This window comes from Stegostoma tigrinum, chromosome 3 (genome assembly GCF_030684315.1).
Source record: "Stegostoma tigrinum isolate sSteTig4 chromosome 3, sSteTig4.hap1, whole genome shotgun sequence".
Taxonomy (NCBI): Eukaryota; Metazoa; Chordata; class Chondrichthyes; order Orectolobiformes; family Stegostomatidae; genus Stegostoma; species Stegostoma tigrinum.
In genome coordinates, this window is record NC_081356.1 from 123266648 (window position 1) to 123283269 (window position 16622).

The 16622-nt window shown below is 39.0% G+C and overlaps 1 protein-coding gene across 5 annotated transcripts in view; it reads right to left on the minus strand.

Annotated features, from left to right (window-relative positions):
* cep44 (centrosomal protein 44) overlaps window positions 1-16622 on the minus strand; it is a 73814-nt gene that overhangs the window by 24959 nt on the left and 32233 nt on the right. For all 5 annotated transcript variants that reach the window (XM_059644871.1, XM_059644868.1, XM_059644869.1 and 2 more), the window contains exons 4-5: window positions 16170-16316; window positions 13792-13899 (exon numbers count right to left, since the gene is read on the minus strand). In XM_059644871.1, coding sequence (XP_059500854.1) covers window positions 13792-13899; window positions 16170-16316 — 255 coding nt within the window. The remainder of the gene's footprint in view (window positions 1-13791; window positions 13900-16169; window positions 16317-16622) is intronic.

Here is a 16622-nt window from a genome sequence, read left to right on the forward strand (position 1 = left end):
CAGCCTCTGATGGTTTTCACATCTATCAGTTTCCATATATTCATAAATAGGAAAAGTGTGGACTTCTGAATCGTGATCCTAATAAGGAGGGACTACTCCTTCAACCCCATTCCAGCCTTACCAAGTAGAAAACGGTCAAGAACACAGAACATAGAACAGTACAGCACAGTACAGGCCCTTTGGCTGACGATGTTGTGCCGAACTTTTACCTGAAACCCAACGTATCCCCGATCACAACCTCCTTTCACTTTAAAACTATGTCCCCTCGTAAAAAGCTACCTCCATCCTAGGAAAATGTCTCTGGCTGTCTATCTATACCTTTGATCACTTTGTACACTTCTATCAAGTCACGTCTCATCTTTCGTAATTCTAAAGAGAAAAGTCCTCACTCTCTCAACCTTTCCTCGTAAGACTTTCCCTCCACTCCAGGCAACATCCTGGTAAAGATCCTCTGCAACTTTTCCAACGCTTCCACATCTTTCCTGTAATGAGGTGACCAGAAGTGGACACAATATTCCAGATGTGGCTGAGCCAGGCTTTTGTGTAGCTGGAGCATAACTTTACGGATCTTGAATTCAACCCCTCTATTAATGAGAGCTAACACACCATACACCTTTTTAACAACTCTATCCACCTGGGTGGCAGCTTTCAGGGAACTGTGAACATGAACCCCAAGATCCCTCTGCTCCTCCACACTACTAAGAATCTTTCCATTAATTCTGCTTTCAAGTTTGTCCTTTCAAAATGAATCACTTCACATTTTTCAGGGTTAATCTCCATCTGCCACTTCTTAGCCCAACTCTGCCTTCTATTAATGTCCCATTGTAACCTAGTACAGCCCTCCGCATTGTCTACAACCTGACCCACCTTCGTATCGCCCGCAATTATGAAACAAATATATTTGCAGAAGTAGGAAAGTTGGATTTATTTTGCTTCCACACTGTAGGGATTCTATGGTTCAATACCTAGATGTTTTCTGCTGGGCCAGAACAAACTTAATTATGATTTCAAGCTTTGATACAATAATCAGCCACAACTCTACTTTGCCTGCAGAACACACTTGGTCTTAATTTTCTTTCTGCTTCACAACAGGAGATCAATCAGCATAATATTTTTGGTACAGTTCAACTAATACAAGCTAGATCTGATTTCTAACACAACAAGCAGGCCATCAAGGCCTTTGGAAACACTTTGGCTCTTAGTCTTCCCCAGTAGGCAGAACTCAATGTTTTCTTTTTACTTTCATGGTGTCTATCCTTGTCATAGCCACAACAAATGCATTGCAGAAAGCAAAGATCAACAGCAAAGAAAAAAGTCAGCAGGGGTTTCAGTAGAATTTATCTTACTTGTTGAGCTTTTATGATCTGCAATGTATTATCTACAAAAGTGAGTGGAAGCAATTTGAAAGTAACTTAACAAAAAGGACATCAAGATATGTATAGAAAAAACGTGCCGGGGATACAAGGAACAGCAGGGGAATGAATTTAATTAGTCAGCAACGCACAGATGGGCAAATTGCCACCCTGTTTGCTGCATGAATGGCCACCCTCTCAACAGAGGATGCAGGTGGAAGCAGCCGGCCGGGTTTTTTGAAGAAGTCAGTTCAGTCACCGTGACTGAGAACAGGATCGTAGAAGAAACATGAGGAGGAACAGCATCCAACAGAGGGTGCTGGTGATAAGTGACCAAGGGGATTCTGGGAGAACTCAGCTCAATCACTACGACTGAAATGGAAATCATAAACATTAGCTTAGCACTTCAGGAAACAGACTTGCATGCTTCGTGAGTAGTGCCTGCAACGATACTTACCCAGCAGGAGACATCAAGAAGTGGTCAGCACATAGCATCCTAGAGACCCTGTGGGAAAAGAAGAGGAAGGATCCTGTGGAATGGTTCCTTGTGCAGATTGTCAGTTATTTGGGAAAATACCTCATCCATCAAGCACCAATATATCGCTTGGCTGATGTAGAAAAGGGAGAGATCCTTTCTGTATGCCCACTCCATCTGCACTACACTGCCTTCAAAGCTGTTGTGGAGGGAATGGAACTGTTACACATCTCTTTCTGGAAAGTGTCTTTGCAAAGGAAGTCTGGAGACAGATGCAGTGGATTTTATCAATTTTCATCTCGAGCAGCCTCATGACTCAAGACTTTGGTTTGTCCCTCAGGATGCACATTGATACAAACATCGACTGTGCCTGGTGGACCATCAACCCGGTAAAAGACGCTCAAAAATGGAGTGGTGGTGGTTGTTTTGATAAGGTAGACAAATTCCCAGGATCTGATGGGATCTATCCTAAAATGCTGAGGGAGGCAGTAAGGATATTGCTAGGGCTTCTTTAATCACGTGAGAGGTCTCAGAGGACTCGAGAATAGCCAATGTTGTTCCTTTGTTTAAGAATCAACAAGGACCAGGTGGGAAATTGCAAGCTGGTAAGCCTTATGTCAGTGGGAGAGAAATTATTGGAGAAGATTCTTAGGTGCAGAATTTACTTGCATTTGGAAAAACGTGGACTTATTAGCAATGGGCAGCATAGCTTTCTACAGGGAAAGTAGAGTCTCATAAACTTGACTGATTTTTTTTTAGGACCATTTTTTGACAAAGGTCATTGATGAGGGCAGAGCAGTAGATGTTGCCTCTATGGATTTTAACAAGTTCTTTGAAAAGGTCCATCATGCAGGCAGATTCAAAAGGTGAAGTCAAATTGAAACTTAGTAAGATGGTAAGATAGACACAAAACTGGCTCAGTCATAGAAGACAGAGACTAGCAGTGGAAACATGTTTTTCTGACTGAAGATCTAAGACCAGCAGTGTTACACAGGGATCAATGCTGGGAATCACATCATTATATATGCACACACATACACATATAAATAAAAATAGTTTGAGGAGAATGTAAGATAACAAAGTGTGGAGCTGGATGAACACAGCAGGCCAAGCAGCATCTTAGGAGCACAAAAGCTGATGAAGGGTCTAGGCACGAAACGTCAGCTTTTGTGCTCCTAAGATGCTGCTTGACCTGCTGTGTTCATCTAGCTCCACAATTTGTTATCTCAGATTCTCCTGCATCTGCAGTTCCCATTGTCTTTGAGGAGAATGTAGATGGCCTCATTAGTAAGTCTGTAAATGACACAAAGATTGGGGGAGCTGCAAATAGCAAGGAGGACTGCCAAAGGATTAAGCAGGATGTAGTTAGGCTGTAGAATTAGATGGAGAAATGGCAGATGGAGTTATATCTGGACAAATGTGAGGTGATGTATTTTGGGAGATGGAATGTGGGAGGAACTATACAATAAATGGTAGAACCCTTAGTAGCATCAACATAGATAGGAATCAAGGCATACAGATCCACAATTCTCTGAAAGCACCAAAAGGTTGTTAAGAATGCGTATGGCATGCTTGCCTTCAGCAGTTGGGGCATCAAGTATTACAATTGGCAAGTCATGATGCAGCTGTAGGGAACTTTAGTTCGACCATATTTGGGATATTGTGTACAGTTCTATTTGCCACACTACCAGTAGAATGTGGAGGCTTTGAAGAAGGTGCAGAAATGATTTACCGGGATGTTGCCTGCTTTAGAGGGAATTAGCTAAGAGAAGAGATGGGATCAACTTAGTTAATTTTCACTTGAACAGTCGAAGGATAAGGGAGAACTTGACAGAAGTTAGCAAATTTATGACAGACATGGATAGAATAGATAGTAGGAGTCTTTATCCCCGTGCTAGAAATGTCAATTATTAGGAAACTTAGGTTTAAGATAAAAGGTGGTAAAAGAGATGTGCGAGGCATGTTTTTCTTTATACAGAGGGTGCTAGGTGCCTGGAATGCACTGCCAGAGGAGGCAGTGGAGGCACTTGGAGTAGCAACATTTAAGAGGCAACTTGACAGATAATATGAATTGGCAGGGAATAGAGGGTTACAAATAGCATAAAGATTTTTAAATTTAGAATGGCATATATCAGCACAGACTTAGTGGGCTGAAAGGCCTGTTGTTGCGCTGTTCTGTTCTTTGTTCTTCATATGATTCTATGATCTTAAATACAATGATGCAAATTTCTACTGAAAAGTTTCATTTTCATGACCTTGTCTTTCCAAAATAATTTAATGTGAATAATGTTATATATATTTTAAAATATATACGATAAATATTGAAAAAATCTTGGGACATTATTTTGCTTGTTACAGCATGTATTGCAAAGTAAAACTGCAAGAAACAGAACTAAATTGACCAGGGGCTGTAAGCATTAAAAGCAAGAAAGTCTAGAAATCAATTGTAAGATTTTTAAGAACTGTAACCAAAGTGTTCATTAGGTTAAGTAGCATTTATGAAATGAGAAACAGAGTTAACATTTTAGGTTGTGACAGTTCATCAAAAATGTTGTAAATGTTACTAATATAACAGGCTTTAAATGAATCAAGAGTGATGGGAGGAGTGATGGGGAAGAAAGAATTCAAAGAATTGAACAGTAGAAGGCAGGAGAAATCTAAAGACAAAAAGGATGATGATGCAAGGCACAGATGGAGTTTTAATAGGACATGTGAAAAAAGAAAAGATGTATTTCACAATATTGCAAGTACAGATAACAGAACCACTATTAGTACTTTACCTGTAGCCTGAAAACAAAGGAGACGTAATAATGATCTGGAACTGTTGATGCTGAGTCCAGAAAACCAAAGTGAGTAAGCGCAAATTAAGTTACTTTTCCTCCAGCTTCATTGGAACAATGTAGAAGGTGAAATACAGAGGAATCAAAGTGGGGCAGAAGATTAAAATTTTAAAAAACCCAAAGCTCATATTTGCAGGGTCAGTACAGGTGTTCAATAAAACAATCACACAATCTGCATTTGATCTCCACAAAGCATAGGAGTCCCACCATATGCAGTCAATGTCTTGTGCTATCAGCTGAAAGAAATACAGGTAAATTAATGTCTCATCTAACATATAAATTGAAACATATAAAATAATCAGAGGGTTAGATAGGGTGGATAGCTAGAGCCTTTTTCTGAGGATGGTGACGGCAAGCACGAGGGGGCATAGCTTTAAATTGAGGGGTGAAAGATATAGGACAGATGTCAGAGGTTGTTTCTTTACTCAGAGTAGTAAGGGAATGGAACGCTTTGCCTGCAACGGTAGTAGATTCGCCAACTTTAGGTACATTTAAGTCATCATTGGATAAGCATATGGATGTACATGGAATAGTGTAGGTTAGATGGGCTTCAGATCAGTATGACAGGTCGGCACAACATCGAGGGCCGAAGGGCCTATACTGTGCTGTAATGTTCTATGTTTTTGCTGCCTTGTAAGGTGGAATGGGACAAGGTGAAACAGCCAGTGATGGAGCACCTGTACTTAAATGGAAAGGGACTATGGAAATGGAACCAAGTATTTATGTGACGGAAGAGTGGACACTGATTTTGTGAATTTTTATAACAGTACTTAGAACATACTATAATAAAATGATAAGGTAAACCATCCAGAATCATTCAAGGTACTTAACAAAAATGTTGTACTAGCTGTTTACTGTCTATGCCCTAACCCACCTCAAGCCTGTCAGTTGTATGCTCAAAGCAGAGTTCGTAACATGAAAAAAAAGTTTAGAAATTGCACATTTTCTTATAGTGATCATACAAGCCCATAAGGTCTTATGCCCAAGTATTTTCGTCAATGAGGCCTTACTTCCTAAAATGTGCTGCTCATGAGTTTATCTAAAATAGCTCTCTGTCGCTAAGCTGAGGTGACAGGACGATGAGAATGCTTTTCAGTGTGTGCAACATTCTGCCGTTCACCCTTATAACATTTGAGATTTTGTTTTGAAAATAGTTTGAAAACAAATTAGAATACAAATCTAGAAAGTTTGCAGGGTAAGGTTCACATCAAAACTGCATTCAGCTTTCAACTTTCTATAGTGTAAGTCTAGCAGAGGGAGGCATACACTGTCTGCACTTTGGGGGTGTAGATTTGATATTCTAAAATGTTTGTAGTTAACATAAATATTTGATTGGGTGGTTGAAAGCTACTTCACCCCTTTCTCCATCTCCTTCTGAATTATCACCTGCCAAAACTTTGTAACAATTTTTCAGTGTTGCCACATCAAACTACCCTAACAAGCTCTATTCTGGCAGAATTTACAATCTCCCCAACATTGTGCATTTGTAAAGTACTTTTAAAGTAGTTCATTATACTTTCACCATCAAAAATTAACAGCAGGGCTCCAGGAAGAAAGTTTTTATTCTCACCCCGCATTTGCTCTTTCGGCAAACACTCAGAATGTACGTTCCCTGGTCCTCCATCATCTTATGAGTGGGAATAGTTTCTCCCTATCTATTCCGTGACCCTTCATGATTTTGAACACTTCTTTCAAATCTCTTCTTGGCCTTCTCCACTCAAAAGAAAATATTCCCAACTTCTCCATTCTATCCTCATAACTGGAGTTATTAGTAAAACACTTCTGGAATCTCTCCAATGCATTCACATCCTTCCTGAAGTGTAACACCCACATTGTACACAAGACTCCGCCTGAGGTCTAACTAGTATCCTGCGTAACTTCACCATAACTTCTTGCTCTTGTTCTCTTTATATCTATTAATGAAGGCTAGAATACTGTATGTTTATTAAGTGCTCTCTCTACCTGTTCGTCACCTTTAATACTTAAAAATATGCATGTATATCCAGGTGTTCATGCTCCTGTGTATCCTTTATAATAGTACCCTTTAGTTTATACTGTCTGTCCATATTCTTTCTACAAAAGTGTAGCACCTCACACTTCTTCATACTGAACTTCATCTGTCAGCTGTCTGCCCTCTCTAACTAGTTGTTAATGTCCCTTTTAAGTTCTACTATCCTCCTCACAGTTTACAATGCTCCCAAGTTTTGTATCATCCAGAATCTTTGAAACTGCACCCTCTACATCAAGGTGAAGGTCATTTGCATATATCAGAAAAAGCATCCTAATACTTATGTCTGCGAGTACTAATATAGGCCTTCCTCCAGCTCAAAAAATACTATTAAATCATTACAGAGATAGGGTCTAGACATGAAATATCAGCATTCCTGCTCCTCAGATGCTGTTTGGCCTGCTGTGTTCATCCTTGGTATTTCTTATTAATCTCTACTTTTATTTCCTATCACGAAATCAACTTTATGTCTAAGTCATTAGTTATAATTTTTCTCACAAATCCAGCGTACACTGTATGGAACACCTTCTGGAAGTCTATGTACACCACATCAACAGCAATGCTATCATCAACCCTCTGTTACTTCCTTAATAAATCTCCAGCCACTATGTTGGACACGATTTTCCCTTAGGAAATCAATGTTAGCTCTTCCAAATTAACCTTCTTCTTTCATGTGACTGTTAGTCCTATTCCATATTTTTTTTCTAATTTTTTTTTCACCATTCAAGTTAAATTGACTGGACTATAATTTTGGGGCTTATCTTGACAAACTATTTTGAATAATGGTGTGATGTTTACAATTCTCCAATCCCTCAATACAACCTGAGTCTGGTGAAGACTGAAAGATTATCGTCAGCATCTCTACAATTGTCTCTTTCAGTTCCTTTAACGTACTTTGAAGCATTTCAACCAGTAATGGCAGTAAGTCAGTTTGTCAGCTTATTCCATACCTCATCTTATCAATTTTAAACCGTTCTAGTGATCAAGTTCCCTCCTCTCGCAGGAAAAGAGAAATACAAAGTACTCGTTGAACACCTCTGTCATGTCACCTATCTCCACCTGTAAAACACCTCTTTGGTCCCTAAATTAACCTTAATCCTCCTCTCACGCTCCTACTACCTGTGCATGTAAAACTTTGGGATGCTAGATTCCTTTCTTTTCTCATAATCCCTTTTTGCTTCTTTTATTCACTTTTGCAGCTCCCTCTGAACTTTATGCATTCAACTCAGTTCTCCACTGAATTCTTATTTAATTCTTCCATGTCCTTTGTCATCCAGGAAACTCAGGATCTGTTTTCTATATGTTTCCCTCAACTGTACCCCACCAGTCTTCATTTTAAAGGTAGTCCCTTAGTCAGCTACTATCTTTCTCACCAATTTTTGGTTCCAGTTTATTCAGCCCAGCCAAAGTCAGTTCTCCATCAGTTGAGTCTTTTAAAAGTTCTTAACAGGATGAGGGGATCATTGGTTAGGCCAGCATTCATTGCCCAGCAGGCAGTTTAGGATGAACCACATAGCTGTGGGTATGGAATCTCATATAGGTCAGACCAGGTAAGGATGAGAGTTCCTTTCCCAAAAGGACATTAGTGATCTGGATGGGTTTTTCCTTGCAATTGACAATGGTTTCATGGTCATCATTAGACTTCCAGATTAAAATTCCAGACTTTTATTGAATTCAAATTCCACTATGGCAGGATTTGAACCCAGGTCCCCAGAACATTACCTGTGTCTCCAGTCTAGAAATAAGTCCTGCAAGTTATCAGCTCTTTTTATTCTTCCTCGACACAATTGCTCATTGTTGTTTTCAACTATCATCATAAACCTTGTGACACAATGGTTACTGTCTACACATCCCTTCATGGACAAGTGTTCTGCCTAGACCCATCTCATTCCCAAGAACCAGGTCAACAGCACCTCATTTCTTTTTGGAGTGGACACACAATGCAGTAGGAAATTCTCCTGAACACAATCTAAGAATGTTTGCCCCTTGCTGTTGTTTACACCATCATTATTTCAGTATATATTCAGGTAACTAAAATCCCCCACTGTAACTGCACTAAGATGTGTGCACGTAACTATACTTTCTGTTTAGATTTGATACCCTATATCCTTTCCACTAATGGATGGTCTATGGATTACATTGAGTAATGTAATTGTACCCTTTATGTCCCTTCACGGCAGCCAAATGGATTCTGTATTTGGACGCTCCATGAAATCTTCTCTCCATCCTTCTTGTGCTCTCCTTACCCAAAAGTACTACCCCTCCTTCTTATTATCCCTATCTAGCTTTCTGAACACCTTGTAACCAGGATTCTTTGACACCTAGTTCAGCTCTTCTTTGATCCAGGTTTCTGTTATATCCATAATATTATAATCCCACATGGAATTCTTTGGTAACTCATCAATTTCATTAACTGTAATTTAATGTTCATATACATGCAGCCCTGGTTACATAAAATAATTTATGAAAGATTAATTTATAGCTTTTTAAAAATCTATTTCTAAGGGAGATTCCCTCAATATTCTTCGTTGGTTTCCACACCCCTGCTGAACTAGTTTAAACCCTCCCCAAAAGTGCTAGGCCCCACAAGGAACTCAGTTCCAGCTCTGTTGAGTACAACCCATCTGGCTTATACTGTTCACACCTCCCCCAGACCCAGTTCTAATGTCACAGGAATTGACATCCCTCTTTTATAATCCCTGCTGATAGTACAACAGGACAAATTAGGTTCCAGAATTAAATATGGAATGATAGATTGTATTTTGCTGTCATTTAAATTTAACATGGCAGTCTTTCATCGAAGCACAAGCACACAAGGCTGCAGTTTTTTTTAAAATAAATCGAACTTCACTTCACAAATGAAATTGAAGAAAATGAACCAAGTTATTGACATATAACAGTTTGAAAGATTTCAAAGTCCTAGCTACTCCCCAACACCATCAGCTAGTTAAAAATCCATTAAAGAAACCTTCCCTTTCAAATTTGTATTTTTGACTAAACCACTTCTTCTCAGTTCCAGTCCTAAGAGCAGTGAGGTTTTTGTCCTTTGATCACTCACTTGGGGAGATTAGATTTCTTAATAACCTGCAGAGTTCTAAGTGAATACTCGTAGTCTGGAAGTTTCACCAGCTACACTCTTCCACCAAGGTAACTTATTTCCTTCACTGCTCTGGCCAATCTCTTTTTTTAAGGAGACCATACATTTTAAAAAATTCTTTCATGGGATGCAGACATCATTGGCTAGGTCAGCATTTATTGCCCAATCTTAATTGCCCATACAGCCGATGCTCTGACCCTAATCTCCTTCAAACTGTCTGAAACCTTTTGAACCAAATTTTGAAAATCCTTGCTCAACCTAGACTCTACTAAGCTAAGGGCTTGATGTTTTCTCTCTGATCATAAAGCCCCAGAATATAACAAATCTAAATTAGCACTCCAGGAGGCACGTGCTGGTTTAAAATTACAGTTCTGGAAAGATTAATTTAGTTCATTTTTAAGTTCTATCATAAAAATATATCAACGTCCATATGCTTCTAGTTTAAAATCCTAACTGTTTAAAAACATATATACGTCATTCACACAGCTTTCATCACACATTCAAAGAACAAAGAAAATTACAGCACAGGAACAGGCCCTTCGGCCCTCCAAGTCTGCGCCAATCGAGATCCTCTGTCTAATCTGTCATCTATTTTCTAAGGGTCTGTGTCCATTTGATCCCCGCCCATCCATGTACTTGTCCAGATATATCTTAAAAGACGCTAACGTGTCTGTCTTTACCATCTCCACTGGCAACGCATTCCAGGCACCCACCACCCTCTGCGTAAAGAACTTTCCACGCATATCTCCCTTAAACTTTCCTCCTCTCACTTTGAACTCATGACCCCTAGTAATTGAGTCCCCCTCTCTGGGAAAAAAGCTTCTTGCTATCCACCCTGTCTGTACCTCTCATGATTTTTTAGACCTCAAATCAGGTCCCCCCTCAATCTCAGTCTTTCTAATGAAAATAATCCTAATCTACTCAACCTCTCTTCACAGCTAGCACCCTCCATACCAGGCAACATCCTGGTGAACCTCCTCTGCACTTTCTCCAAAGTGTCCACATCCTTTTGGTAATGTGGCGACCAGAACTGTACACAGTACTCTCAATGTGGCTGAACCAAAGTCCGATACAACTGTAACATGACCTGCCAACTCTTGTACTCAATACCCCGTACGATGAAGGAAAGCATGCCGTATGCCTTCTTGGCCACCCTATTGACCTGTGTTGTCACCTTCAGGGAACAATGGACCTGAACATCCAGATCTCTCTGTTCATCAATTTTCCCAGGACTTTTCCATTCACTGTATAGTTTGCCCTTGAATTAGATCTTCCAAAATGCATCACCTCACATTTGCCCGGATTGAACTCCATCTGCCATTTATCTGCCCAACTCTCCAATCTATTTATATTCTGCTGTAATCTCTGACAGTCCCCTTCACTATCTGCTACTCCACCAATCTTAGTGTCATCTGCAAACTTGCTAATCAGACCACCTACACCTTCCTCCAAATCATTTGCGTATATCACAAACAACAGTGGTCCTCCTGTACTATCTTTTTAGCCATGCATTAATTTGTCTTATTTCCCTATTTCTGTACTAACTTGCAATCAGCACTATTGGTAACCCAGAGATTACTACTTAAAAGGTTCTGTTTGCTAATTTTCAAACCTAAGCTCCCTAAATTCTATTTGCAGGACAGTTTCCCAATCTCTAACTTTGTGACTGGTTCAAACACGGACCATGACCTCTAACTATTCACTCTCCCAAAGAAGAACATTCTGTAACCTCCATGACTTTAGCAGCAGGAAGGCAATATACATTCTGAACTTGTGCTGATGGCCAAAGAAATGTCTACCTGCTCCTTTAACTAAAGGATTCTCCATCACTTGTGCACTACTATTCAGCTTCCTCCCTTCTTGTACCACCTTTCAGGAACCATTGCCTTTACCAATATCCAGAATGGAATACCAGTTAGTGCACAGGATCACCGTGGGAAGTCCTGCATTGCTAGCCTTTCTTCTGGGCTGCCTGACAGACATCCATTCCCTATCTGCTTGCTTACTCATAACTTATGGTGTGACCACTTCTCTTCACATACTACCCATATAGTTCAGTGCCTCACATATGTAACTCAGTGATTCCAGCTGCCACTTGTTCCGAAACTTGTTGCTTCTGTGGAGATGCCGACACTTCCTGCACAGGGATGCGTATAGCACAGACAAAGTGTTCACAACTCTCAAATGCCACAGGATGGGCATTCTGATAGTTTAACTTTACTTAAGTTAAAAGTATGTTATCCTTTTGTATTGTTTACTATAAACTAGAGGTTACTAAGAAATAGATACTCGTCACGCTTAACACAAATCAGCTCCTTCTCAAGTGAAAGGCTCTTGACGTAAATTAGCCGAGCTTTAGGTAAATTTAAGTTGATAAATTGAGAAAGGTGGAAGACAATCCAAGAATAGAAAACTCTGGAGGCAACAAAGGCATGGAAGAGAATTTCAGGAGTCAACAGCTGAAGCAAGAGCACAGACAGGCAATGTAAAGGAGGCAGGACCAGGCAGTTTTGGTGAAGAACAGGATACGAGGATGGAAGCTCAGCGCAGGGTCATATGAAAGTCTTCCAAAGTGTTTCCTCCTCCAAACTTATTTTCTATGCTACAAATTTCCTTCATTTTCCATTTCAGATATCTCCCTAACATCCTCTTCCACAGTGTTGCCAAAGCATAAAGTAGTGCTGCTGTAACTTCTAACTCACAGTTGCTAACTCCACTACAGATCCAAATGGAAATATGTTCATGAAAAATCCTACAGAAAAGACTGAATTTGATTTAAAGACGACAACACAACGCAAGATTATGCCTTGCTGGATCAAAAAATAGCTGTGGCATCTGTGCAATACAAATAAAGTGTGCCAAAAAAAAAGTCCTATTTATTTTAATGCTATGAAATACAGGCAGGTCTGCTATAATGCATTTTGTTAACGTGAATTGGCTGTAAATGTGACCGATGAATAGTGGATGCTGTTTTAATAATGCGAGCTTTCTGCTGTACAGTTATAGCGATTTCCCTATAATGCAATTTTCTATGGTGGTTTTCTATAGTGCAAGATCACACAAGAACACAACTGTCGCATTATAGGAGAACTACCTGTAAACCAATGCCAGATTTATTCGTAAACTTCGATAACTGTTCTTAAAATGTAAAATAAAACAACTACAGGTTGTTCTCCTATAATGCAATAGTTGTGTTTTTGTGTGACCTCATACTATAGAAAACTGCCACAGAAAATTGTGCTATATGGAAATCGCTACGCCTGGACATCAGAAGGTTCATATTATCCAAACAGCGTCCACTATTCATCAATTACATTAGAGCCAATTTGCATTAACAAAACATGCCTTATAGCAAAACTACCTGTAATATAAATACAAGCACTGTAATTATACCAGACAGTAATTGATAAAATTATTGGGCATGTTAATTACAGACAAGGCAAGGTGGTTTCAAATGAAGATTGAAATAATCAAGGACACTGAATATATCAGTACTAAAGTAAGTGTAAATCAACATTCATACCACATACTTGATGGATTCCCCTTATATTAATGTTCTTGTGAATTGTACTGTTCAATGATAAGCAAAAAGCTTTAACAAAATGTGATTTTTCTTTCAGCAAAACTCATGCTCAGTACTACAAATCAAGTGACATTGATTCTATTGGGTACAGAGAAAATAAAGGGAGCGCATAAATTTAATTTAACAAAAAGGCTTAAGGAGAAGGACTGGAATAGTTTCCTTCCATGGTGTAATAAAGATATGAAATTCTCTGGCAGAAGTCACTGTTGAAACAGTCTATAAACTGTTTTAAACGACAGTGTAATGCTAGAAATTACAAGATGCATGACTAAGAAGATCGGTGAAAATGGATAGGATTCATCACATTAAGCACAAGATGCGTTTGAAGGAACAAATGCAGTTTCCATACTATAAAAGCGTTTGCCTCCAACTGAACTGCTGGCTTTGCCTACATTCCATGTAAGTATAAAGGAAAAAAATGCAGTTAGGTACTTACTGGTACATTTGGTTCAGGTGGCAAGACATCAGGAATTAGTGATGCACATTTAAATCGTGACTGAATTCTTACAGGACAATTTGAATTCTTATTTGATAGTGCCTTGACCTGAATTACACAAAATAAGAAAATCAAATTATTTTCTCATGATTAAAATCTTACTATACTAAAATTAATGCTCCACATATACGTGCATATATATTTTAACAGGATGGTTAATATTATAAAATTATTTATTTTATGGGTTAAACGTAAGTACTTGCTCTTTAAAGTTGTTGGATAAATCAAATATTTGTCCCATCCTGATTCTCCTCCAGAAATTCAGAACAATATTTCAGCGCAAGGAAAATTGTTAGTCAAATATTACACTCTATTTACCAATATATCTCTCAACATGGCTACGTTTTCAGAACAGCTCAGTCATACTTGAAGAGTTCAAACTATTTTGTTCAAATTGTCCATAAACGCAGCAAGGTTTCACATGTTAAACAACAGAATATATAATACGTGATAATCTTATCTCTCAGCAAAACAATCATATAATACAAATATTGAAAGATGTCAGCCATAATTTTAAATCCTCTGGCTGCTACAAACAAGGTAGAGGGACAGGGAAACAGTCAAATGGGAAACTTATTTTTCCCAAAAATATACTTTATTCATAAAAATTGTAAAAAGTACAGTACCATTTCCACCTAAATCATAAGAATTTACAGTAATAGTCAACTTGTTTCCATACACTACGCACGTCTGACTGAATAGTTATAATCACCAGAATGCTTACAGTACAATATTTGACATAAGGGTACAATCAAAATAGCTCAGGGGAGCATTCGACTAAAAATCTAGAGGCCCCTGATTCAATCCTGGGTTTCAGCAGAGAATAAATTTAAAGGTGATCGAGGGTAATTGGGAGAAGGCAGGAGAATGGGGTTGAGAAATATACGTCAACCATAATTGAATGGTGTGGCAGACTCGATGAATTGAGTGACCTAATTCCACTCCTATGTCTTATGTTCTTATACTGCCCAAGAGCAAAACATTTAAAATCAAAACATTGGGAAGTGCAACAGAATTAAACTTTTCCCAATGCACCATGTTGCATTCAGATGGCTCAGCACAATTTGAATATTTTTGGTATTCACAGTCCACATATTCCCTATCAGGCATATAACCCAAGGAGTCAATACAGTGTGAATCTGAAGGAACATAGCAGGTCAGGCAGCATCAGAGGAGGAAGAAAGTCGACGTTTTGGGCCTAAATCCTTCATCAGGACTTTATTAAGAAGTATTGACTCTGACACCAGCATCTGCAGTTCTTGCTTTCTGTGATACACCCAAGATGTTCTGCAGTTTCTGGTCCTCCAGCACAGAACAGGTAAAAGACTTTACACAGTGAGCTTTCTGTCTCCACAGTGGATGCCCCAAACTTCATCACCCCACAGCATATATAGTCCTGGATCTTGGAACGTACCACTGTGCAACAAGCAATTCAGGACAACTCTTTGGATTGGAAGACTAGCAAGAATCATACAGTCCAAGGAGTGTATTTAACCGAGTTGATGGTTCTTCTGAGGTGTAGTTGATGTTTATCTAGGTTTGCGTCCCTGGGAACAGCCCCACAGAAAACATTTTAAGTCCTACGTCGCCAAGATGCTCTCAAGACATAGCCACTCCTTCCTCAGTTCAATCTGACTATCCTGCACATATAAATTGCAGGCTACAGACACACCCAGCCCAAGCCTGGATAACCCCATTTAAAAACATAGATCTGTTTCAGATTGCATCAGAAGCCAATCTACTATTTTAAGCAAAAGCCCAATTAGGGAAGCAGCGACAGCTTCCCTGCCAGGCCCAATTTGTCCTTTTTCATCTTGGAGGAACCAGAGTTAATTCTGCATGTTTTAGGGAGAATCTGTTGTCAACCAGTGCACCTCTCTTGTGAAGCAAGTGACATACAGTTACATCAACAATGTAAGAGAAAATCAAGTACAAATCTTGAACTGCAAGCCTGTACAATGCAGCAGATAAAATAAGGACTTTGCCACATCTGTTTAGTTCAACAGCTCCCAGTTCCTGAAAAAAATTTCAGTAATTTACTTAAATGTTTTCCTCCATCTGAAGCTAAAAACACTGAGCAGCTGAACTGTGCAGACCAGGATGTTTCTGGCTTGATCCTCAGTTTGTGGTGAATTAGACAATATCAGTTAGGCCGCTGATCAAGATGTTGATATTGGCTTCAGTCTGGTTTGGTTGAAGAATGGGCAAAGTAAGTACCTTGGGCTTCTGTTCCTCATGGCAAAACAATAGAAATTTAACTAGAATACACATTTACTTTCTGAAAGTTCATTACTTTCAAATTCTTACTTGCCAAGTACCTTGTGGAGACTGCTCAGCTCCTTATGCCTTTTCATTACAAAGTTTATTATGTCACAGGAAAACTGCATCTTTCTTTCTGCAAACCCATAATGTAGAAACTGATCCTTTAACAGTAATGGTTTGTAGTGGAACTGGTCACGGAGAAGCTACAAAAAAAAAATAAGAAAAACAGACTGTAAGCATTATACGTTGAAATAAAATTATTAACCAGTTCACTATTTTAAAGAGAGAATAGGTGTTTAAATTAGAATTTTAGGACTTCATTCAGCTATATTTCTGTACGTTAAAGAAATAAATTTAAAATCTTAGAGATAGTAAGAACTTCCAATGCTGGCGTCAGAGATAACACAGTGTGGAGCTGAGGAACACAGCAGCCCAGACAGCATCAGAGGAGCAGGAAAGTTGATGTTTTGGGTTGGGACCCTTCTTCAGAAAAATAATTTAAATCTTTG